The 23,602-nt window shown below is 43.6% G+C and overlaps 3 protein-coding genes across 8 annotated transcripts in view; 1 reads left to right on the plus strand and 2 right to left on the minus strand.

Annotated features, from left to right (window-relative positions):
• Nucleotides 1-23,602, plus strand: part of ccdc177 (coiled-coil domain containing 177) — an 88,352-nt gene that overhangs the window by 22,403 nt on the left and 42,347 nt on the right. Inside the window, exons 3-5 of one of the 2 annotated variants that reach the window (XM_068579703.1) lie at nucleotides 1,186-1,311; nucleotides 5,343-5,474; nucleotides 17,627-17,757. In XM_068579703.1, coding sequence (XP_068435804.1) covers nucleotides 17,629-17,757 — 129 coding nt within the window. In that variant the 5' untranslated portion in view covers nucleotides 1,186-1,311; nucleotides 5,343-5,474; nucleotides 17,627-17,628. The remainder of the gene's footprint in view (nucleotides 1-1,185; nucleotides 1,312-5,342; nucleotides 5,475-17,626; nucleotides 17,758-23,602) is intronic. The other variant, XM_068579702.1, reaches the window with a different exon arrangement.
• LOC137787359 (solute carrier family 2, facilitated glucose transporter member 1) lies at nucleotides 1,150-6,108 on the minus strand. The gene is made up of 10 exons (XM_068579712.1): nucleotides 6,094-6,108; nucleotides 5,363-5,461; nucleotides 4,499-4,659; nucleotides 4,182-4,422; nucleotides 3,402-3,564; nucleotides 2,980-3,164; nucleotides 2,650-2,751; nucleotides 2,304-2,405; nucleotides 1,858-2,061; nucleotides 1,150-1,329 (listed from the first exon to the last, which is right to left on the minus strand). Exons 1-10 carry the CDS (start codon nucleotides 6,106-6,108, stop codon nucleotides 1,150-1,152), a joined length of 1,452 nt encoding a protein of 483 aa, XP_068435813.1.
• Nucleotides 10,150-23,602, minus strand: part of smoc1 (SPARC related modular calcium binding 1) — a 41,696-nt gene continuing 28,243 nt past the window's right edge. For 2 of the 5 annotated variants that reach the window (XM_068579710.1, XM_068579706.1), the window contains exons 10-14: nucleotides 23,374-23,456; nucleotides 20,668-20,773; nucleotides 19,764-20,008; nucleotides 18,995-19,028; nucleotides 10,150-14,607 (exon numbers count right to left, since the gene is read on the minus strand). In XM_068579710.1, coding sequence (XP_068435811.1) covers nucleotides 14,568-14,607; nucleotides 18,995-19,028; nucleotides 19,764-20,008; nucleotides 20,668-20,773; nucleotides 23,374-23,456 — 508 coding nt within the window. In that variant the 3' untranslated portion in view covers nucleotides 10,150-14,567. Of the gene's footprint in view, nucleotides 14,608-18,974; nucleotides 19,029-19,763; nucleotides 20,009-20,667; nucleotides 20,774-23,373; nucleotides 23,457-23,602 lie in introns of all 5 variants that reach the window. The other 3 variants (XM_068579708.1, XM_068579709.1, XM_068579707.1) reach the window with 3 other exon arrangements.

Genomic DNA, 23,602 nt, shown 5'->3' on the forward strand with positions numbered 1-23,602 from the left:
GTGAAGCTTTGTCCAGTAGATGGCACCGTTTTCATACATACAGAGAGACAGAAATCTGAGAATTCAGACCGACTCAAATCTTAACACGTGTTATTTAACGCTGACTTCAGAATGAACTGGTACATTTTCCTTTTCATGCAAATTTAATCCTGATCCCCGCTGTTTTCAAACCCAAACTTGTCCTCTAAACTCGTGGCTCCTCTTCTTCTGTGGTTCCTGCGAGTCACTGTAGATCATACTGGATGAAATATTTCCTCACTCAGCTGCGGTTTGTTTTCACAGACATCTCACTCCTGTACACAGTTCAGAGATATGTGAGATTTCACAGACCAATAATAAGCTGGACGGCTGCTGTAAACGCATATTCAAGTAAAGACTGGTGGGACTGTATAATTCCACTTAATGTAATTCATTTGAAATACACTGACATTTAACCTCCTGAACCTGGTGAGATCACTCAAAACAACAATCACAAAATTACAACAATTATAACGTTTAAATAATCTTAGTTGAACCACAGTCTGTGTCAACACCTCAGCTAAGGGAATGAAGATCTTGACCAACATGATTTAACAGTATGTTTATTTACACAAATGACATTGACATCAAGTGGTGGTGATACAAACAAACATGAGAATTGTATCAAAGTCTTCTGTGACTTTGTGGTCTGCAGTGTGTCACTATGCTCTTTGTGACTAACAATAGTTTAATGATTGGTTTTACAGACTTTCTTCCCTTTAAAAAAAAATTAAAATAAAATTTGAAAGTATCATCCACCACTCAAACGGCCCCATCTCTTTACAAAATAACTAAACAATGCCTCAAAACATATACACTTTTATAAATATCAATCAGTTTACACTTTTCAATTCTAATTCTATAATCAGAACAATGTTTGTTTTAATTTTCTGGTTCAGTTTTTCAAGACGTCTGTTGTTACTCCCAAATTATTTTAGGTTCTTCTGAACAGAAACTGCTGACAGGGAGACTTGAGAATAAGTTTTTTTTTTTTCCGCTCAAAACTTAAGTAAATACAACCAAAAGATCTGGTTATGTACTGACGATATTTGGGGGATTTTTTTCTCTCTCTGTAATTTGGGTGAAATTCCTTTTTTCAACAGCACGACTTTGACCAGGTTGAAAGGTCGCTCAGGGGAAAGTGTTGAATCCAGTCTTATTGTGCAGGGGGATGCCCTCCGCTCCTCTGAACTCCTCTGCGATGTCATCGAAGGTGCGTCCTTTTGTCTCCGGGAGGCGAATCCAGGTGAAGGCGAAGGCGACCAGAGCCACGGCCATGAAGAGGAGGTAGACGTACGTGCCGCAGATTTTCTGTGTGTGTGTGTGTGTGTGTGTGTGTGTGTGTGTATGTGGGTGTAGGGGAGACAGACAGACGGGTGTTATTTTCATCTGGTTTCTTGATCTGTATTTTAGCAAGAGTGGTCTCACACAACCACACAACCACACACACGCGCGAAGAACACATGAAAAAAAAAGTGATTTACGCAAGAAAGTATAGAACCAGAACGATTGTTTGATTTTGTTCCTCGGTCTTAGTTTCAGGTTGGCTGCCATCTCTGCAGCACTATAACAAACAGATGTTTCCCTGGATAACGCTTAATTTAATTACTATTATTTCAACCTGATGTTGAAGGAGTTAGAAACAGATTTATACATATTTAAGATTCTGACTCATGTCTGTTTTACAGTATACGTTTTTTACATAATGGACCGAACAGATTTATGGCTTGTATTTAACGGTCATGTCTCTAAGGTGTAAGGGAACTCCCACAGGCAAGCAAGAAATCGGTCATAACTCGGTCATACGGCACGCAGGCAGGCGACGTGACGTAAACCCACCAGCAATGGAGGAAAGAGGAGCGCCAGAAGAAACTTCCCTCCCCAGTTGAGCATGCTGGTGAAGGCCATCGCGGTGGGTCTGCTCGGCTGGTCGAACAGCTCGGCAGCGATGAACCACGAGATGGGGCCGGGGCCCAGTTCGTAGGCCGAGATCAGGCAGAAAACCAGCAGGACCTGCAGGCTCCGCAGCTCTGGGACCAGGTGCTGCGTGGAGGATAGACACGTTTGTTGTTGAAGTGTGGACGTACAGGCGGCTCATTGCGAGTTTTAGGGTTGACGTGTGTTGAAATGTGTGTGCAAAAAACGGGTACAGTATCAGTGTTTTAGCCTGAAAGGTTTTGTGCAACAGAGACTTGAGTTAAAAACTTTTTTATCTCAAATATATATGTTTGTCAAATCAAATACTGGAGCAAAAAAAAACTAACATTGTACTAAGATGAACTTACCAGGACAGAATCCACTATGGTCATGAGTAAGTTACACACTGCTATGGAGATGAAACCAGTCAGGAGCAGTTTCCTCCTCCCGGCCCTTTCCATCAGGAAGAACTTAAAAGGGGAAAAAAAAAGAAATCCATCACAGCGGTGACTCAGCTCACTGACTGTTTTTTGACATCTGTTAACCAAGATTTTGGTTCAATTTGTGGCAAAATCTACAAAACATGACAGCCCTCGTTTTCTCAGCGTTGCGTGGTGGGTTTATTTATATTCAGCAGCTGGTAAAAAAAAAACATCTTGACATATAGCATACTGTTCCTCAACTCGTGATTTGACCACAGGATTCTGTACTCACGGCCACCAAAGTGAAGGTCACGTTGACGGCCCCCACGCCCAGAGTCAGGTATTTGGCCTCATCAAACTTGGCCTGGAACATCGTGGTGGAATAATTTATGATCTGGAAAAGAAAAGAGCACGCGCCCGCTTTTAGATTTCTGGGTTACTGGGACGTCTCTGGGTATTGTGCTGACACACTGCCCCACAGCTGAGCCCTGAATAATGTACTGGAACAAATACTACAACGCCGCAGGGGAAACATTCATAAGACTGCGAAGCCATACAAATAGATGAACAAAGGAGTTTTAGAAGCCTTCAAATCGCAGATACGTTTTTCTATGAGGCTGACCGCATTGAATCCAGACAGCTGGCTGCCCAAGTTGATGACGAGGACGATGATGATGGGCTGCTTGTATCGGCGCTTCTTGAAGAACTCGTGGATGGTGACGCCGGTCTGAGTGTGGGCGGCCTCCTCCTTCATCTCTTCCAGCTCAGCGAACACCTTGTCTGAGCGTCCTCTCAGCCTCAGCAGAGCTGCAGGGTTTAAAAGCACATTTCTTCTTTTTTTTTTGTAAAGAAGCTGTTGTGTCCACAAAGCCGAGAGGGCTAGAGTGCTTTAAAAGCATGTCTCTGATTCCTGGATGTCAGCCCTGAATCTAAAAAGCTGATAATAAAAGTTCTTCAGCTCGTCGGGCTCTCTCTAATCGGATATCTCTGTGATGTAACTCCAGCTTAACGGCTAAAATAAAATGCCTAAAAAGTGGGACCCACCAGCCTCGGCTTTGCTCTCCTCTCCCCGGTTGATGAGCAGGTAGCGAGGGCTCTCGGGGCAGAAAGGCAGGACCAGGTACTGCGTCAGGGCCGGGATGACGGACAGGGACAGCATCATGGCCCAGTAATGCTCCGTACCCAGCACTGTCTCCAGACCAGCCACCTGTAGCAGACAGATGGTTGAAGGCTTTACGCTGTACTTTTTACTGAAGCCGATTTATAAATCCAAGCAGGATCTATAAAAACATGTGTGCAACTGAATATGTGTCATTATCTATTATCGAAATTATCACAATACAGCTGCATTCCCACAATTTTTTTCCTGAATATTCATGGTTACTTTGCTCTTGCCCATCGTCTATATATGATAAAGTTTTACCGTGTCAGTTGTAAACATTGGAAACAGATTGGAATTTCTTTTTCTGGGAAGATCTTGACTCAAAATCAAGAACTGAAACTAATCTTTTGGTATCAACACCAACCTACATAACCACTGCTGTATACAGAAGGTGGTTAATCACAGCTCAGCACCAAAACATGATGTCATTGTTATGGGACATGACCTTATAGAGACAAAATGAAAAGCTTTTTAGATCAGAAAACAACTTTGAGATCCACACAATGTAGCTGTCTAGCCTTGTCGGCACCATTAAAAATATTCCAGACTAAACTCCCTAAAAAAAATACAGGATGGGTCGCAACATCAAGCACCCAGAAGGTAAACGTCAATCTCGTACAACTTTTCCAGTCAAAACCGAAGACGTCCGGCGCTGTCCTCACCATGCCCAACAGGATGCCCGTGGCAAAGGACACCTGGTTGAGTGTAGCGAAGGCGCCCCTCAGGTTCGTGGGGGACACCTCCTGGATGTAGAGCGGATTGAGACTCATCACCAGGCCGCAGAAGAGGCCGAACACCAGCCGCCCCAGGATGAGGACCTCGAAGGACTGGCTGGCTTTGGAGGCAGACATCAGGCACGCTCCCACAATAGAGACACAGTTCACTATCAGGACGGAGTTTCGTCTGGAGGGGAAGGCGAGAGAAGTTCAAAGACCCGATTGAAGTTATGGGAGTTTTTCAAATTAGTATTTTTTTTAACCTTCCATAAGAATCTGCGAGGTATTTGACTCCCAGCGATCCCAGCAAGGCTCCAAAGTCTTTAATGCTGACGGAGAGTGACCACAGCAGCGTCAGGCTGTGATCTGGCATCGTCTGGTTGTGCCTGACTCTCCAGGTGTGGTTGAAAAACTCCTCGATGATCTAAACGTCAAGCAAAAGGAGAGAGAAAAAAAAAAACAGACTGTAGGGTTTTATTGTTGAACATTAAACCGGGTACAACTTATTTGAAACATGACTTGTTGCCTGTGATGTACTGTACCAATCATACAACACCAATTTCAAGTCACTTTTTACTGTCAGTATCGTAACGATTCCAGGCAAAATATTTTTGCTGGCTCAGCGTTGCGAGGAATTCAAATGTTGAATCACTTGCAAACATGTAGTGGCGTCTACCTGTGAAATAGCAAAACCCTGCCAGACCTGAAGCGGAGCCAGAGAGTTTCAGGGCCCGTTGGGTTTATTTAGTGTTTTATTGAGGCTGTAAGATATTCGCTTGACGATCAGATGGTTTTCCAGGATTCTGTTGGACTTGGTTGTCCAGGGTCAATGTGATGTGTTTTTTGGCTTCTTCTTTTTTTCTGAGCTTGTTTTTTTTTTATTTTTTGTTAAAAGACTACATTTTGTGACCTTTCTCCATATACTAGTAGCGTGTAGTGTATTTTTTTGTGTTTCTTTGTTGGGAAACAATATTCTTCTATATTCCTTTTCTCAATGCATCTTGACCAGCAGTGTATTTACAAAGCAAATTCTAAAGCTAAATTAGCATGACGAATATGAAGCCGTCTTTAGGTGTCGGCATCATGTCCTTGTATCTTCCCCCTCAGTTCCCGTGTGTCCTGCTCACCTTGGCTGGAGCGTTGACGTTGCCCGTGTGGTAGCCAATCTGCAGGGAGCCGAGCACCGCTGCCAGGATGGAGGTCAGGAGTGTGGCTGTCAGAGGGCTCTGGAGCAATCAAGTGAGTGGCATTTATTTCTTTACCTTTTTTTTTTAATTTTTTTTTTTACTTAAACACATTTCTTTTCATGGCTGTTGAGCCCTAGTGTCCCCTAATTAGCTGATCCTGCTGTATCAGGTACAAATCAAGAAAAAACCCCACAATATAAATCCCCCAAAAACATGTTAGGTATAAAATTAAACATAAAAATCAGGGGTATAATAATATATAATCCCCATGTACAACCTCTGAACAAAACTCCAACAATAAATAGGGTTAAAGGTAGGGTGAGGGCTTAAAGGGCTACAATGCTTTCCAACATTTCAGGTAACTCCTTTTTAATTTATTTCTGAAAGAGTTGCCCTGAGAGTTCCACTTTTTCATACTTTTTATTTGCAGAACTAAACTGTTACTCTGGACAAACAGACAGTCCATGTTTAAATAAGTGTGACCTGAGCCCAGTGACCCTGCAGGGTTCCACAAGCAAAAGCAACCGTCTGACTCCTCTGTGAAGGTCAAGGATGGCAGGAACCGCGGCATTTTCACACACCGGCAACATGTACAGAGTTTTAATTACCACATGTGTGAGCTTGTGCTCCTTCTGTCCATTTTGCAGTTAAAAGGGTTAAAACAAACTAACCTCCTGCGACGCCATTTGTTCGGGTGAGACGGGGTTTCACTCCTTTTAAGACGTGGGTATCTAAGATGTATCTACGTCTCACTCTCGCTGCTGTGAAAAACACAAATTATCATTCCCATATGCTGACATGTGATAAACTAGAAATGAGACTAAATTACACATTTTATTAAATATTTTTCTCGAACACTTTTACTTATGGACAAATATGTTTTTTATCGTTATTTTCAATAAAACTTTTTTTTAAAATATATACTACTATAATCTATCAGCATTAAATCAAAACAGAGATGTTTTGGACCTGAATGCTACAACACAGGAAGGGATGTCAAGAGATATTGCGTGCGGAGAAATTAAATCAGACTGTTGAGAAAAGCAGAGGCTTGAAGAAAATACAAAAGAAAATTAAAAATCCCGTAAAAATATTAATATAACTTTTGGACTCTGACATTAACAATACACATATTGGATTCTAAAACAATGCAAACGTTTTCTACTACTGTCCCTCGACAGCAGCGTCAGTAAAATCCTCACGTTAATATATAGTTACCTTTCATAGACAGGTTATTGACTGTTGCTTGCTGCATGCAGGTCTATATCAATGTGTATATTAACATCTACGTCTAATAAACTCACCGCTGTTCCCGAGTGTCGTATGTTGAGCCCGTCTTTATTCCTGAGTTTCAGATATGACCGTGTGAAATGAACACACCACTACTAAAAACTGTGCACACACACACAAACCAGTGATGAAATCGCACCCAGCTGGTGAATTTGGGGCAGGCCTGACAGAAAGGCAGCCGCGGGCCTCCTCTGGTTCTCATGGACCAGCTGATCGACGTCCTGAGCTTCAACTGACAGAGGATCAGTTTCCCTGCTGAACCCAAACCCTCACATTGACTCCGTTGGAAACAGCGCAACTGTTCCGGGGTCAGAACCAAAAGGCAACTGAGTTGACATTTTGGCCATCACACAGCCACGTGCTTTAGCTTGTGTGTGTTTGCGTGCGTGTGCGCGCACGTGTGACACGTTGTGGGTAAAGTTGTCCCGATGATGTCCATTGAAATGGAAAATTCCCAGAGTGTCTGATGACCTTACATCTCCATATGTCTTTCTGGGATCCAGGAAGAAAATGATTTTAAGATCGAACCATTTCTTTATTTATTAATCAGGACCGTGTGGAGTTTGTGTGTCCTTCCCGTGTCTGTGTGGGTTTTCTCCGGCTTCTTCCCACGATCCAAAAATATTTAACTTGGATTAATTGATAATTGGATTAGTTACACTCCTGAATAGAATTGGAAGACTACTTGCTATGTAATACAATGATAATGATTTATTTCTTTCGGGAAATTTAAACGGTAACAACGGAGATAAAAGTCAACAGCAGCGTTGCTTGATTTGCACATTGTGGGTCAAGATTAGCTGACGGAGGCAGATAGACTGTGTGCTGCGTTCATGGATAGTCTCTTAACGAGCAACACCCATCACACAATGCTGTGACAATTCAGGGCCTCAAGTATTTAACAGTCAGTACCAGGAAGAAGTACATGTCCTCCTCTTAAATATTGTCTGAAAAGCGCTCCCCGTCAGCCTGAAGCTCTGGATGCATCCGTCCTGGAGCTGTGACGGCAGCAAAAGGCCCACATTAGAGAGTAATCTCCCAAAAACCAGACTGATCCTGATAAAAGAGCTTCCCACGAGGGCAAGCGATGGAGCTTTTGAGGCCTGAAGCCATCTAAGCCCGACGTGTTTTAATTACTTATAGATAATCTCATAAGTCATGTTCATTATAGTCAGGGCAATCATCTGTGCTTACATTTTGTGTTTGCGTGTTATTTTAATGCCATATCCATATATGGTATGGGGCGATGTGTAATCGTCCTTGTGTTTCCCACCTATGATGTCATGGAGAACTTAAAATCGTACTTGCATGACAAGCGTATTACCTCCGTTTAATGGTTTCCCTGCTTTAGTTTCAGCTGAGGAATTGCATCGTTCCTGTGTTTCTTTGTTCGTTTCCTTCCATGGATCAGTGAGGATCTCATCTAGTAACCTGTTTTTTGTTTTGTTTACAAGTATGCGCAAACACATCTCTCTGTAAATGTGCACGTGAGGCTTTTCCACTAGTAAAATACAGGTTCATGATAGATGAACGCATACCTGCTTCCAGATAAGCAGTAACTGCTTTTCGCTGCCGAGTTGCACGAGCCAAATATATAAACGAATGACGAAGGATGAACATAATCACAATGTTGGGGGCGAGGAAACATTTCCCGACCTCACCGCAAACCACATCATTTGTGCAGGAAAATGATCTTTTATCGTAAAGCTTAAGTGAAATATGTCCAAATAAATATTAAGTGGGCCCTGGAGGCCCGGAGGTGATGAAAAGCAGATAACTCCAATCCACAGAAAAACCTGCGCAGCACTGACTCACATGTGAAATACTTGTGTTGTGTTGCAAACGGAAAAAAGACCTTCCATTAAAGTTTATAAAACAGTGCGCGTTTCCCATTTTTAAAAATCTTTATTTCTTATTAACACTGTAAATTACGGATAGCAACTTTCCACACTGCTGACAGATGTCATCGAATTCAAAAATTACACATCTCATGTTCTTTACTTGTGTACCCTTTTGTGATTTACTTTCAGACCTCAGAGAATAGACGATATTGTGCTTTCAAATCCCCCGACAAGTAAATTAATTTGACTGAAAGCAAACTTGGATTTCGAACCGAACGTGTTTGCACCCTTGCTTTCATTCCTTATTTGCGATGGGAATCTAACCACAAAGCCACCCCGATGCAACAGGATCAACAGGACTGTATTTAACACAAATCTGCAGTGCACAAAAAAAAGGAAAGAATAATTAGCGTTGGAGGGGCGGGGGGCAAAATGCGTCGTCCACCTGCGAGCTTTGTTCCTGCAGCTGAGTTCTCAATCAGCGTGTGGATACGCCTGTCTGGAACATGACCTCTGACCCCTGAGCCCTGGCCTCCTGGCAGGCGACCCCCACTGACCCTGCCGGGCAGGTGCTGCTGCAGGAACAGAGGCCATCAGGCACAAATGGCGAGCAGCGTGCAACGTCATCCCCCCACCGCTAATGTTAAGCTATCACACAGACCAATTGCCCTCTGTAATTACCTGTAATGGTGTTTGATCTGTTTCTAAGTGTTTCAATGCACACGAAAGAGAGAGAAAAAAGTACATAAAATGGCTTATCACTACTAAAACATGTGGTATTGGCCTCTACGTGGATGAGATGAGATAAGATGTCCTATATTTCCCTATTTTGTTTATTAAGATGTTTCGTGAAAGGAGACTGGACCTCTGTTGTTGTAGACATGCTGGATTAGTGTATATCATGCAGCACCTGTACTGCCCACACGTCCCTTCTAAAACCTCAAATTCCAGTCCTCACCTATGAAACCCTTTTGGCAACCCGCCCCCCCCCCCCACCTTCAACAAAGGAGAAATCACACACACGCACACACACTCTAAAACACACATACATCCCTAAGCAGCTGCGTCATTACGAAACTCTTTTGAACTTCACACTGGAAGTCAAATGCCACATGTGTCAGTACAAGACAGATGTACTGCAGCTGCCTCTTGGATCCAATTTCATCTGTGATACAACCCCCCCTCCCTTCTCTCTCTCCCCACCCGATTCCAAACCAACCCCATCACCAGCGACCTCAACCCAAAGCCCTTCGCCTCCCATCATGCACTGACAACATCCCCACCTTTGAAGTCTCATCCCTAAATCAGAGGATCTCTAGTGCACACAAATCATGAGGCCAAACAGAGCGCATCTGTGTAGTCAAGTTTTATCCGTCAAAAAAGGATTGAAAATGACTCTTCGTCATTTATGAAGCAACAATGAACCACCACCGTAAGCATTTTCTTTTGCAATATCACCTGCCAGTAGTGGCATCTGAGAACCCATTAAAGAAAGTTGCAGGACAAAAAACTTTCTTTAAAAATAAGTGTTGGCAGTCTATTGGGTTTAATTGGTGTGGCTGATGATCTGTAATAGGCCTGTGTGTGTGTGTGTGTGTGTGTGTGTGTGTGTGTGTGTGTGTGTGTGTGTGTGTGTGTGTGTGTGTGTGTGTGTGTGTGTGTGTGTGTGTGTGTGTGTGTGCATACATGGCTAACAGGGTTCAATATGGGAAGTTGCAGTCTGCAGTAAACCATCTTCACCATTAGGGGGCAGTATTTAACTCCTCCCCCCCATAGAGATCTTGTCCTCTGCTCCAGCTCTAGATGCCTAAATGGGTCTAAACTGAGCCTAGTTTGAGTAGATGTGGTATCGAACAGTATCAGGACTGGACAAGAAAAATCCTTCTGAACTTATTTCATGATTCTTTTTTTTTTACTTGAGCCAAAACTGTTACATGCTAGCAAAATGGTGCATGGTTGCTCTATGATATATACACTTTTATACCCTCTGGATAAAGACAAACGATTGATATATATTTCCAAACTTTTTTCCAAGTTTAGCTCTGTAGGTTATCAACACCGACACATCCATCAGGTGAAAGGGTGTGATGGTATATCATCTCTCTTAGCTCTGGTTTTGGTCTCTACCAACTCCAGATAGAAAACATCTGTCTCTTTATCTGCTTGACGCTCCACCATGTTAACCGGGTTACTAACTTTGTCTAAAAGAGCAGCTGCCTGCTGTGTCCAAAAATGAGTCTTTGAGAGTGGTGAGAGTGATCCAAAACCGTAAAATTACAGCTGGAACTCACTAAGAACCTCCATAAAGTTGAGGGGACACCTTTAACATTAGTTTTCATATTATTATTTGTTAAATATGGATAATTGCCGCTTTAGGTAGTAGAAATAACGGGTTTGTGTCTCAGCTGTCCTGAATTTAGGGCATCTACAGGCCTTTTTCTCATTAAGGCCGCTTTAAATTTATGTCTGCTCAGGTGGGGAAAAACACAATCTACCCCAAAAAGTGATACAACCCAGGTGTAAGCCACTGCTGTGTGCCAAGATGCACTTCGTTTAGTTTCCACCTCCAAAAAATCAGCTCTTTTTCATCTTGTTCCTGTCTATTGTTTAGTCTCGTGTGAAACTATTGTGACACAGGTTCACATAACTCAGGAAATAAGGCTGATATTAAAGTGGAAAAGTATTTTTTTGTTTTCAGTCGCTTCGCCAAACATCTGCACCTCAAACCACATCATTTACCAATTTCACCCAAAGACAACACGTCTCGGTGTTTTGTTTCCCAACAGATCTAGTTTCTTCAGCCACGAATAAGAAATATTGTCAAAACACATTGAGATGGTCTCAATCGGGGCTCTCGCGGTGGAAAAGTTGCCGGTGAGCAGCGAGACAATCTTGGCTTCGCCCCGTCGGACTGACAGTCGTCTGTAAGCCTCCCTCGCTATACCTCCCCCATTGTGATTAGCGGTGATTACTAGCCTGTTCGCTTGGTTTTAGATCTCTCATGTGATCTGCAGCTCCGCGGCGTCTGGAAGCACTTCAGCAGACACACAAGCCCCAGTGTTCAAGCCGGGCCTGAAGCAGGCACTCAGGAGAGACTGCACAGCCGTCTGAGAGAGACGTTTCTTTTCTCCTTCTTGGCACAACCGCCCACTTCAAATTAGACGCGACTGGACTTGTGATTGTAGTGGATTAACCACCAGATAGATACTGTATACATTCTTGCCCGCGTATAGTGATGACAGGAGTCGTAAAACACGAGCTGAAATAGTCAAATAACCCCGCCGCAGATAAAATAAACAGTGCTCAGAGCTTATAGCATGCAGCCCAGTCTAAGCATTTCACTGTGAATTAGCTACTGTAACAGCCTGTTGTTTGACCTGATGTAAACAAAGAGAGAATAATACACATGCGTGTATGTCAGAATGGCAGTGAGTAAGTGAACACACCAATAGACTCCATAATGAAATTTAGTAAATCAAACAAACAAACAAAGGTTATTGTACATATTTACAATGGGGCCCTTTTTGTCTCGTGTTTATGAGCCTGCAGAGAATATAAGAAATACACAACTCCAAACAAATGCACAAGTATTCAGACCACAATAGCAAACTCATGATTCTCCAATTTAAAACTCAATTGTTCCCAAATGTGAGGAAGAAATAATACGGTCGTTCCAAAACTTGTTCATCGGGTCTTTTCCTTCTCCGTCTGAGACCCTTGTGGGTCTTTAAAGAGACTTGCTGCATTGTCTTGCATTAGGTGGCAAAGCTCCAGGTATGTGTGTAAGTGTTTCACAGAGCAGGACTGACATCAACTGATGGAGGACAGACAATACGTGTGTTTACATACACAAAATGTACTCCGAAATTACTGGGGAGGCTCAAATATTTATTTTAGGAACTGGCATGTGTAAATGCCACATCTTGTTTACAATGACTGGAATAAACGTGAGTATGACGGGTGAAATGAGCTGATATTACCGGGATACCGAGCCGTGTAAACATCTTTCTCCGTTTACTGGTTGGCTTTCGTCATCTGTGCCACCTCTTTTTCCTGGTACTAATACGAATATTCAAACGTCATTCTCTGGACTGTAATCTGATTGGGAAAAATAAAATCCCCACCAGGGGGTCTTTGTCAGAGCTGTGTTGATGTTATTGTAACTTGTAAAGGTAGCCAGTAGAAACCCTATGAACCCATGACCACCAAATGCTTTGTGAAAAAAAACATTAACACACTGAAAATACTTTTTAGCGGTTTGATTGTGCAGAAACTGAATAATGCATTATTAACTCGGTAGGGTGGCTAGTTGGCCACATGAAATAACACATTGAAACAAAAGTTATAAACCAACATGCCTTGATTGTGGTTTGAACCTAAAGCTGCATTAATTTCTTTTATTTTAGATATCAACATCACATCTGATACCCTTCAGGTTTCTCATACGACGAAATTACCATGAAACTCTGCCTCCCTTTTCTCTTATTTATTTAATTTTTTTTAATTAATTCCTCTCAACTCATCGTATTTATGACACATTTACTATATAGTTTGGTCTCATCAAGCCAACTGGACTATGTGCGACCTGCTCAGCACCAAACACCAGACAAGTGTTAGCTAGTTAGCAATTAGCTAACTAGCAAATACTAGCTGGTGAACATAGTGCGGCGTTCAGCAGCTAAAGAACCAGATGTTTTTGGTGGAGCTAAAACGAGAGCTAAATATTGGGCTACACTAGTGATGTTACTGAAACATTACGCTTTACAGATATGTATTTATTATTAACCGGGTTGAATTCTTGAGGAGGCAGAGATTCTTGAAAAGAACCGACTGGTCGATGGACTCAGCCGATTACTGAAAGCCAATATATATATCCAACTCTCGAGGCAAATATAGTTCAGGGTTGTGATTTAAAAAATATATGATTAATGCAGCTTTAATATGTTCATACTGCCACGTGCGACAGTGTTCCACCTACTGTATCCAGCTAGTTAGTATACTGCTGAGACTGCTGTGTATATTCTGTACCAGTATTGGGAGGAAGGGGGAGGGCCATGACTTTAAAAGTACTCTTATTACCTTTGTTATTACTGACAGCTGCTACACGTGTTCCACAATCGGTTACTGTTAGCTTTTTGCAGTGTTTTTTTTTCTTTTTTTTTCTTATCTAAAATTATTTCTGTTAGCACAAACTTTATACAAAAGTAGAAAAAACAATGAAAACCTCAAGGCATCTTGTGATGGACAACGCGCTGATAACTGAGGAAAACTAGAAACTAGAAACAACGTGATGGACTTGCATCGGTAACCGGGTGGTAAACGCGCGGTTCCCAACACTGGTACTGTATGGACTGAACAAAAACCAGACCACATTGTTCACAAAGAAGTGACTCTAAAGCCACAATGTTAACGTGTCTAGAGAGTTCTGTGCAGTGCAAAGGGGATTCATCAGCTGATGCTGCGATGATGAATTAGATTTCGCGGTCACATTGGTTCAAACCTACATTGTCATAGCTCCGCCTTTTGAGTATCAAGTAACATTTTTCCCTGCATTTGACTGTAAGCTACTCTTTAGTGACTTACCACAGGGTGGTATGTGGGCTCCTATGTGTAACAGGGGAAATGTAAGTCTAATTTAGTAGCCACAAAATGTGTGTTAGTGTCTGTTCCTGCGATGCGAGGACAGAGTGGATCACAACAGCTAAAACACGAGGGGAAATGTGGTATCGTACACATCTTCCAGTGGTGATCTCTTTACAAATATATTCTCATTCTTGTCTAGACCTTTGCAGTCACTTCAAGGAAAAGAAAACAAAGGAAAAAAAAACACGTACAAACAGATAGAATGTCAAACATTGGGAGGAGAAAGTGCAAATATTTTGGCGCCGCTTCGTTTTCTTTTCACGATTTTTTTGTTTTTAAACTCAGGAACTTCTTAATTTTTCTGCTCCATCTTTCTCTTTCCTTGTCAGCAAGCGTACAGATGCCTTCCCTCTGTGCCCTCTGCTCTCGTCTCAGCTTCTGGATCCTTCTCTCCTCACACCAGACGACCTACTGGGAACAGAAAGACAGACGGACAAGAAAGAGGTTTTAGTGTTTCGTCATCCAGATGCAGTCAAACAAAGCTGCTGCGTGACAAGACATTGACCTCGCTCCACTACACACACACACACACACACACACACAGACACACACACCCGATATAGTTTGATTCAAAATCTTTTTCACTAGTGATGCATGTTGTGTCTCTGCGTGTGTTAAGCAGATCGGTAGCAAAGATAAATGTGCATGTTTATCAATTTTGCATTTTTATTCACCGATTTCAGTTACCGGCTGTAAAATATGTGTGAAGTTAAATCTAGTTAAGTCTTTTAAACCAGCTTTTTTTCTTGAGTTAACAAAAAAAAAATCATTTCTATAGGATAAAGTCGTGGTTACTGAATAAGGTTTGAATGCTAAGCAGCTGTGCTACACACACCAATGTAGCATCACATGTGCTGACGCTGTGTGACAACCGAGCTATAACTCAAATTCTCTGAAGTTTGTGTGTGTGCGTGTGTGTTGCTTGGGACAGTCAGTGCTCTGCACAAGGGATGGACTGCTCACTCATCAATCAGATGGGGGAGAGAGAGAAAGAGAGAGGAGAGGCCTGGGAGAAGAGGAGATGGGCAAAGAGCTTAGATTGCTTACAGATGGCTGTCAGAGGCCCGTGAGAGCTCAGCCTGTGAGTGAGGGAGGTTGTGTGTGTTTGTATGTGTGTGCCTTGCATATTGCTGTCATCAAAATGGGTTTGTGTGTGTATTTGTGTACAACTTTCCATCTATCTATATGTTATAACTATATGCAGGTATGTGTATACATGCTGCGTGTGTGTGTGGGCTCTCTGCTGGCCGCCATGTGGTTGTGTGTGAGTGAGCGAGCGAGCAGCCCGTGGGCGGGGGAGGTTGTTGGGGGGTTGGGGTGAGAGGGCGAGTGGGTGGGGGCGGGTGTGCAGGTGCACTTTCTGTCAGTGCCGGTTATCTTAGTCCAGCTTCAGCTCTCAGATGATCCATTTGCTCCTCAGTCAAAGATTTGGTCCAAACTTAAAAGCGTCACAATATCTCCAGCGCTCCATAAATCACAGATTATCTTCCACAGGAGTCCTGTCGTGAGTGCTTTCACCTTTACTTTAAGTGTATGAAATAAATGCAAGGGCCACCTATTTCCCCCATGACTAGTGGGATCCAGATGTCTGTTTGTAGTTTTTTAGTTGTGACATTTTTATGGGAATAAATGTCAGTTTTTGTTATTGTCTGGTACGACAACACAACAATGAATCATAAAACACTTTCTGTCTTTGTTTTAAACACAAACCAACAAGAAAGGATGTGGCTTAAATGACCGGCCACCACTAAAGCAGTTACGGCAAACTATCTAAAGAGAGTGGGATCTTTCAGAAAGTTAGAAGATGAATTTAGGTGAAAACACTGCAGGATGTAAAGGAGTCATGGAGAGATACTTGAATGTTAACATAGTTTAGCTCCAAAGATTTTGACCAGCTGTTATTTGACTTCTGCGGTGTTCATGACTTTTTCAATAACCATTAAAGCAACGACGTGCAACTCAATAACAAAACTTTCTCCATTCGGTGTCAATAAACCCTTTTCCTTTGGCAGCATCAGGGACGCATTCTAACTCTTAAACTATTCGGCTCCGCGATATTTCCTGATCCCTCTCTCCGGTGATGTCATGCCTCTCCCCGGCTCAGATAAATGTCGTTGTTGTTGTCGGACGGTTGAGCCGCAGTAGCGCAGATGTATCGGCTTTGCAATTACGGGGCTCCAGAGCAGCGACTGGGTCCTCTCTCTCCCTCCTCCACTCCCAGTCACTGAGGACACTGTCTGTGCCATTACCAACACAAAGCTCCGCCGGCCTCTCCCCGGACACCTTGGCCCCGCTTGTGATAAAGAGCTGAAAGCAGATCCCGTCTAGCGGGGAATCGCCTCGCCTCACCTGGGACCAGCTGATAAAGACGCTTGGCTCAAGAGCTGGGAATCATGGTATACCTGTACATGGTGGCAACCGGTTGGGGGGGGAGTAACCTGGCTAAGGAAAAACACAGGCCTCAGTTTACCGTCGGCTCAGGATTATTTTTGCGCCGGCGAGCAAAACGAAGCTCGCCGAGCTGTCACAGTCCTCTCCGCTACCTCCAGCGCAGTACAGTGTGTCGGGCTGATGTCACGCTCATTAAAACGCGAGCGCTGTGGAGCGAGCGCTGTTGGCGCTGAGAGGACGGGGCTCCGGGCGCTCTCATGATCCCGCGGCCCCGGTGCCAGGCCTGCCTCATAATGCCCTCCTTTCATTCCCGCCCGATGACGGACACAGCCGGGACAAACGGGAGAGGAAGAGACGAGAGAGCAGGAGAGGAGAGCAGTTTGACAATAACACCATCTGCCCTCGTGACTCTTTAAAATGTCCTGTTGTCAGGTGAAATCAGCCCCGAGCAGCTTTCTGTGACGAGGTGGCGATAGTCCTCATGTTACCTCCGAGTCATCAGTGCTTAATGAAATCAAAATAAGGATAGCTTTTCATTTTTTGAAGATCATTTTGTGTTGACTGTAGTATGGAAGTAAATGGTTCTCAAGAGTCTTTGGAAAGAGATTGTGAGACTCCCGGAATAAATGAATCTTACGAACTACCTTTGTATCACAAATTCAACAAACCTTGAAGTTTAAGAATATCGTTTTTTATCCTCCAAGAAGGGTGTTGACCCATCACTGTCCTCGATGCAACATGATCACTTTTAGCGCTGACGTTTCTGTATTTAGCGGAAAAAATACACGACTGCTCCAACGAGAGCCCACACATCTCGCAATAAGTCCCCGAAAATCTCCTAACTGTGCATGCTTGGTGTGTTCTTGTGCGTGCGAGCATCAGTACATGCACACCCGCATGTGTTTTACTTTACTCTTACTCAAAAGCACGTTAATGTTGGGCTAAATGGATTTAAGCGGTTTGAGAAGAACACCATGAACTCGGCTGAACAGTGAAGTTTACCAGTGACACGTTTTTGTTGTTGTTTTGTTCATTACAGCGATGGCGACACAATACCAGACCTGCTGCCCTGCCCTGTGCTTCTGTTTTCACATCTCGTCTCTAATAAGGACATCAGTCCCTCCGGAGGATGGATGCCACCCACTGCGGACCTTCCAAAACCCACACAAGGTATTCAGATGTTTTTCTTTTGCCGTTGCCAACGCGTCGAGAGCGAGGAGCCTCACGCAGATGTGCTCCACTCTGCCCCACATACTCGCAATCCTTCAGCGCGTACTGCAAACTGTAAATATGTCCCACAACACTCCAGTGACGATCCAAGCCTGCGACGGAGCATGATTTGATTTAATGTCTGGCGGAGGCAGCTTGTCTTAAAGCGATCCAGGCCATTTAGGATCAGCGAGGCATACCTGAACAATAGCCGTCTATCTTAGTCGAGGCAGAACGCCGCCATATGTTCTTACAGACTCCGGTTCCGTCTCCCCTCACTCTGTGCGCATACCTCACTCTCTCCGCAATCGCCACCAGCTCTGAGTGGCAGCATGAGGAGCTGCATAAAGCTGTCAGGCCATTTGCCTCCGGCTCTTAAGCGTGAAGGTGAGAGCTTCCTCCTCTGCTCCCGCGACACCGGGGCTGTTTTCCCTGGCAGCGGCGCCCGGGGTCCGAGAGGCCTGACGTGATGCCCGCTGCGAGCCACTGTTCTCCAGGCGAGGCGGGGCAGCGCCAGGGTAAACGCATGACCTCAGCGCACTAATAATTACTCAACAGAGAGAGAGAGAGAGGATACAGAACGACGATAGAACGACAATCATGTCACACAACAAAAGTGTCATAGTTCTTTCCAACTACCTCTATTGGCATTAATTGACTTTTTTTGGACAATTTATTTTTCATCAAAGTATAATTTTAAGGCAAAAGGGACAAACATTGTCTGATTTCAGATTCTGAAATGTGATGATCAGCTGCTTTTCTTTATCTTATATGATAGAAAACAAAATATAATTTGGTTTCGGAGTGATTCAAAAATATTTTGAGGGTCTTCAGCAAATTATTATGGGCATTTTCACTTTTTTTCCGAATTTTACAGACAAAATAATTGACTCAATGAGAATTGGACTTAAAATACAGATGACAATACACAATCTTAACCACACACACACACACATTGCTGCACATCCACACACAAGTACACAAGAACATACACCTCAAACTTTACTCACATACAGCTTTCTACATTAAATGCTGCCAGTGTTAACTATCTGTATCTACTCCAGACTGATGCTTTTCACCAATGTGAATGTTAATGGATTACACAATAAAACAGCTACAGTACAGCTCTCAAAGCCAGAAGCAGTCAGAGTTAGTGACAGCGTATTAGTTTGCCTTACTGAACAATTTTGTCCCTTGCCTTGACCCTTGGTTGCCACTAGTTGTTGAGCTACCTGCAAAAGAGAAAAAAAAACAAATAGTGAACTCGATGGAGGTGGATTTCTTGTTCTCAATTTACTGAAACTTCAAATATACCATGAAACGAAATAATTGCAGTACACTTTAAACACACCGGATTATTTGTTCATGACTTTTTAAATCGTATGCACAGCTGAAACGTGCCACTTTCAGTCTTTTTTCTGTCGTGAATAGAAAGCTCCTCACCGGGAGCTGCTTTGTTAATGACCTCTATTAGGACCCGTGTGTATGATGAGTAGTGATGAGTCTGGATCCACGAGCACGTTAGCCTGGTCTATACATTCGTCACGACGTGCACCTTATTTAGACAGCCACAACATCTGGTTGTCACATGCACGGCAGTTACTTCAAACATCCGTACTCTTTTAAAACTACGACAGGATGAAATCATTAGTAAAGATCTATTGGGAACAAATCAAAATGGTTCTGTTTATACAAAAATACTAAAAAACACATGGAAAATGGACACACAACCCAGTACCTTTCCCCCCCCCTGCCGTAAATCCTCAATTTGACATGTCTATAAGATAATTAATTCATTTTATTTTCAATAAAGTAGCTGTGAAACTGCACGCCAAATGGCATAAGTTGTCGGAGGACAAGACTCGATGCAGATTCCCCCCAGCTGGCCTGAGGTTCATACCGGGGTCATGACCCGAGTCTATGACCCTGCCATCCCACTCTCAACCCGCGGCTCCTTATCCTCTTACCCTCCTTGCTGACGCCAAGACAGCCTTTCAGCTCCGGCAGGGAAATGGCTTTGTCCTTATTCAGGTCACAGTAGTCGGTGAACTTGCGGGCGCATTTCTTGGGTTTGGCTTTCTTCTTCAGGTATCTCTTAAACGGCTTGAGTTCCTTCTTGTTGATGTCGTGGCTGCCGTTGTTGTCCAGCTGGGCGAAGTACCAGTGCACCACCCGCTCCTCTAAAGTGTGACTGGGATCAGGCTCAACAAACCTGGTGAGGATTGAAGGCACAGATGGGAGTTAGAACATGTATGTTTCGACACTTGGCATAAAGGAAAGTAGCTTAATAAAAATCTAGTTTAAATGTAGAAATACCTTCTTCTTTTATCAATATTCATAGCAATAACACAAAAAGCAATACATGCACAAAAAAACCATGAAATACAAAAGACTAACACGTTGATTTGCATATAAGATGATAAACTTAATTCTGTATGACACAGCTATTTGGCATCACTTCACTCAAACAAGATCGGTCCATTTGGTTGATTTCTAATGAAATCAAAATGTCTTTTGTGCAATAAAAGATGTTAATCCGGACACCTCAGGCGGTCATGTTTTATTACAACACAGGGGGACATTACATGACGTATTCCACGTTACAGAATACACCAGCTTTAATCCCAAATGCCCTCCAGTCCCGTCGGTGTCTTAAGCTCTAGCGTTGACAGAATGTGAGCTCAAAACCTTGTCTGTGTCTGTGCCAAGATGTGTTTATGTCAGAGATAAAATATTAGTGTTCACTTCAGAAAACCAGAGGGAGAGATAATTTGAGAAAAACAAGCAGAAGAGGAGGAAGTTTCCCATGAAAGATCAGCCATGAGGTATCCTGATCAGGTAGAGTACTCTTGGGTCTTCGACATTACTTACCTCCCACCACCGGAGGGGGCTGGTGAGTTTATGGCCTGCACCATGTCTGTAGTGAGGGCATCTAACAAGCTTGTAATGAACTCCACTTTCTTCCCCTCCGGGCAGCCTGGCACAAATCAAAGACAAGAATACACCAAGTTTACCCTCCACCAGTAATTACGGCACAGTGAGGCTTAAGTGCCACTAAAGCCTCGACACCGGTGAACCGGAGCGACCGAAACTTTTACACAGTAAAAAAACAAAGCATTTGCAAACCGCGTCCACGGGCCTGATGACAAACCAGGTGCGTCTGTCTGCTTCATGTTCACGATTACTGAACCCGTGGAGGTGAGACGCATAGTTGGGCTGTTCTGTAAGTGCTCAGAAAAAGCAGAGCCGAGGCACATGGCGAGAGGCGGAACAGAAGTGTGCGGTGATGAGAGTTGTGTTGAGCAGTGCAGACCTGTTAACTTTTATGACACAATTCTGAACACCTCTTTTTTTTAATTGCCCAGATGTATGCCTTTAATAGCACGCTAAACCACTGCAAATTTTCCCCTCCTAATTGTGTCTCTTAAAGGGAAACTTCAAACGCAGCTGTGTAGTAAACTAATCTTCTCATTCTTTTTTCTTTTCCCCCCAGTCTCTCCGTCTTTCGCTCAAGCTTTCTCAGTCGATTCCCCTCCTCCCCTTCCTGCGAGCATCCGTGGCCTCCTTGTTCTCCGCTCTGCTCGTGTATTTTCCTTCCCTTTTGTGCCGGCTCGAGGGGGTTGAGGGGGGGGTTCTGTGGGAGGCGGTCCGCTGCCGCCAGGTGAATCCAATTAGCATTTCCAGGACACGACGAGCTCTGAGACGCACCGCCTTGCTGTGCCTCAATCAGAGTGTTAAATTGGGGTGTTATGAAGCGCAAAGCGTTGTGTTGTACGCCGCCTATGTGGTGGGCACCGCGCGTTGCGTCCCGGGACCTCTGCGCCTCTCAGATTTGCGCTCTAAACACATTAAACACCAAAAAAGGTCATCGCTTTTTTGTTTTTTTTAAACCACTAAGACGAAGCTTAAGTGAAGTTTAACTTTGGCACATCTTCACAGGTTGCATATGTGGCGTAAGCGCCGGGATTATTCTGAATTAGCTTTAAGGCCTGTAAGTGTTACAATTATCCATTTCACAGGAACAAAAGCAAATATAGAGAAAAGTCAGAAATGACTAAATAAGGTTGTGCAAACAAACATTTGTCAAGTAGTCAGCTGTTTGAGTTGCTGCCTCGGGTGTCTGTAAGCACACAAAAAACAGTTCCTGAACCGATTGAACTAGAAGTTATCAGATCCCAGCCTTTGGTTTCCGGAGAAGAGCTCCTATCTGCCCCCTGACAGAGGTGCTATTGTGCCACTTTGTGTCCGGGGGGATTTGACCTGGAGCTGCATGCTGTGAATAGTCTCTCCTCTCCAGCATGCTCCTCGCTTCTGGCCTTAACGTGACGACCATGAGGTATTGTTGCTTTGTTGTGGCGGTTTAGAACATCCCTCTACAGTACATAAAAAATATCTCTAATCAGCGCCCTGTGGTCTCCCAACACCCCCAGCGGCCCCCCCACAGCCGCACCAGCACACCCCGCAACACTCGCACCTTCCATAAAACATGCCACACATCTGCTGCGCAGTCAGGAGTCATGCTCGACTCTGTAAACTCACCAGATGGGGAATCGAATAAGAGTCACAACGCAACCTTAAATAATGGGGAAACACGGGGGCAGCTGGAGTAAGTGAGCAGGAAGGAGACTCTGATCTTTGCTGCCAGGGAATCCAACAACACAAAGTGTGCGTTACGCCAGGCTTAATCCAAACCCTCGCTCCGGTCACTTTGTGGGAAGCGGAAAATATATTCTCTGAGCTACAATGCCATCAATGTAACTTCCAGCTCAACACAGCAGGTCAGGCTTTGGATCCTCCACCCGCTGAACCTGTGTGCATGAAGCTGTCCTAAAAGAGACGCATGTATACGTAAGAAAACAGAAGAAAAAGTGTTTGACGTGGATCAAACGGCTATGACTCTCTGCTCGAACGTAATGTGCAAAAGTTAGCATGTCTCGTTCACTAACTCACGCCCTAAAATAGCTACCGTAGCGTTAATAACTAGTCAAGGAGATTTCAGGTTACAGTCAAGTTACAAGCCCCATTCCAAACCGGCACATAGCATTGGATGCACTGGTCGCTATCTGTGTTTTAAGGTAGCGTTGGCAGCTTTGTCCCGCTTTTCATTGGATAACGTTTAAACTTCAGCAACTTCAGACAAAATCGTAATCCAAGACAGATTTACGTTCATCACACATGTCAACAAGTTCACATCTTTAAAAATATTATACATCTTTTTTTTCCTCTTTGGAATGGTAAAAGACCAGAAGGGTTAGCTAGAAATGAGAAGCAGCTTTCGTATTAAAAAAATATTCTAAGAATTTAAATGGTAAGTTTTCCCCAAAATATGATAAACGGTAAACTGTATGTTTTTTACGAGATCAAAAAGCTTGAAAGAGGTTAAGACTTCGCAGATGTCAGTAATGTCTTAACTGGATTTTTTTCTCTCCTTGTTATTGTTAGTTTTTGAAGCACTGCTAGTGAATATTTACGCTTCCTTATTTGTTAAAAAATAAGCCAATAAAATGAACCAAACAATGTGTCTGCAGTTCCCTAAAGCCCCAACATAAAACAACTGCCGCGTAAATAAACAACAACCTGTCAGGTCTCGGCCTTGGAAGGGATCCTCAATGTCCGAGACGCGAGATCGCGCAGCGCCGTCGCACTCGGGCGTCTGGTACCTGTGAGACAGAGAGGAGAGCACAGCGGGGACAAGGCTGCATGAGGCAGAAGAAGGGAAGAATAAACCTGTCTTAGCAATGTGTGAACAGCAAAAGCAAAAGAGAGGCTCGTCAAGGGAAACATCAAAGACAAAAGCACAACAAAA

Source organism: Clinocottus analis, unplaced genomic scaffold, assembly GCF_023055335.1.
Source record: "Clinocottus analis isolate CAN_PGR_092001 unplaced genomic scaffold, fCliAna1.0.p SCAF_17, whole genome shotgun sequence".
Taxonomy (NCBI): domain Eukaryota; kingdom Metazoa; phylum Chordata; class Actinopteri; order Perciformes; family Cottidae; genus Clinocottus; species Clinocottus analis.

Bases quoted from the DNA above. Each gene is read 5' to 3' on its own strand.
- LOC137787359 (XM_068579712.1), bottom strand. The intron at 2,406-2,649 runs GTGAGTACAGAA...TCCCCTTTTAAG, and splicing joins TGACCTTCACTTTGGTGGCC to TTCTTCCTGATGGAAAGGGC. The intron at 2,062-2,303 runs GTAAGTTCATCT...TCCTCCACGCAG, and splicing joins CCATAGTGGATTCTGTCCTG to CACCTGGTCCCAGAGCTGCG.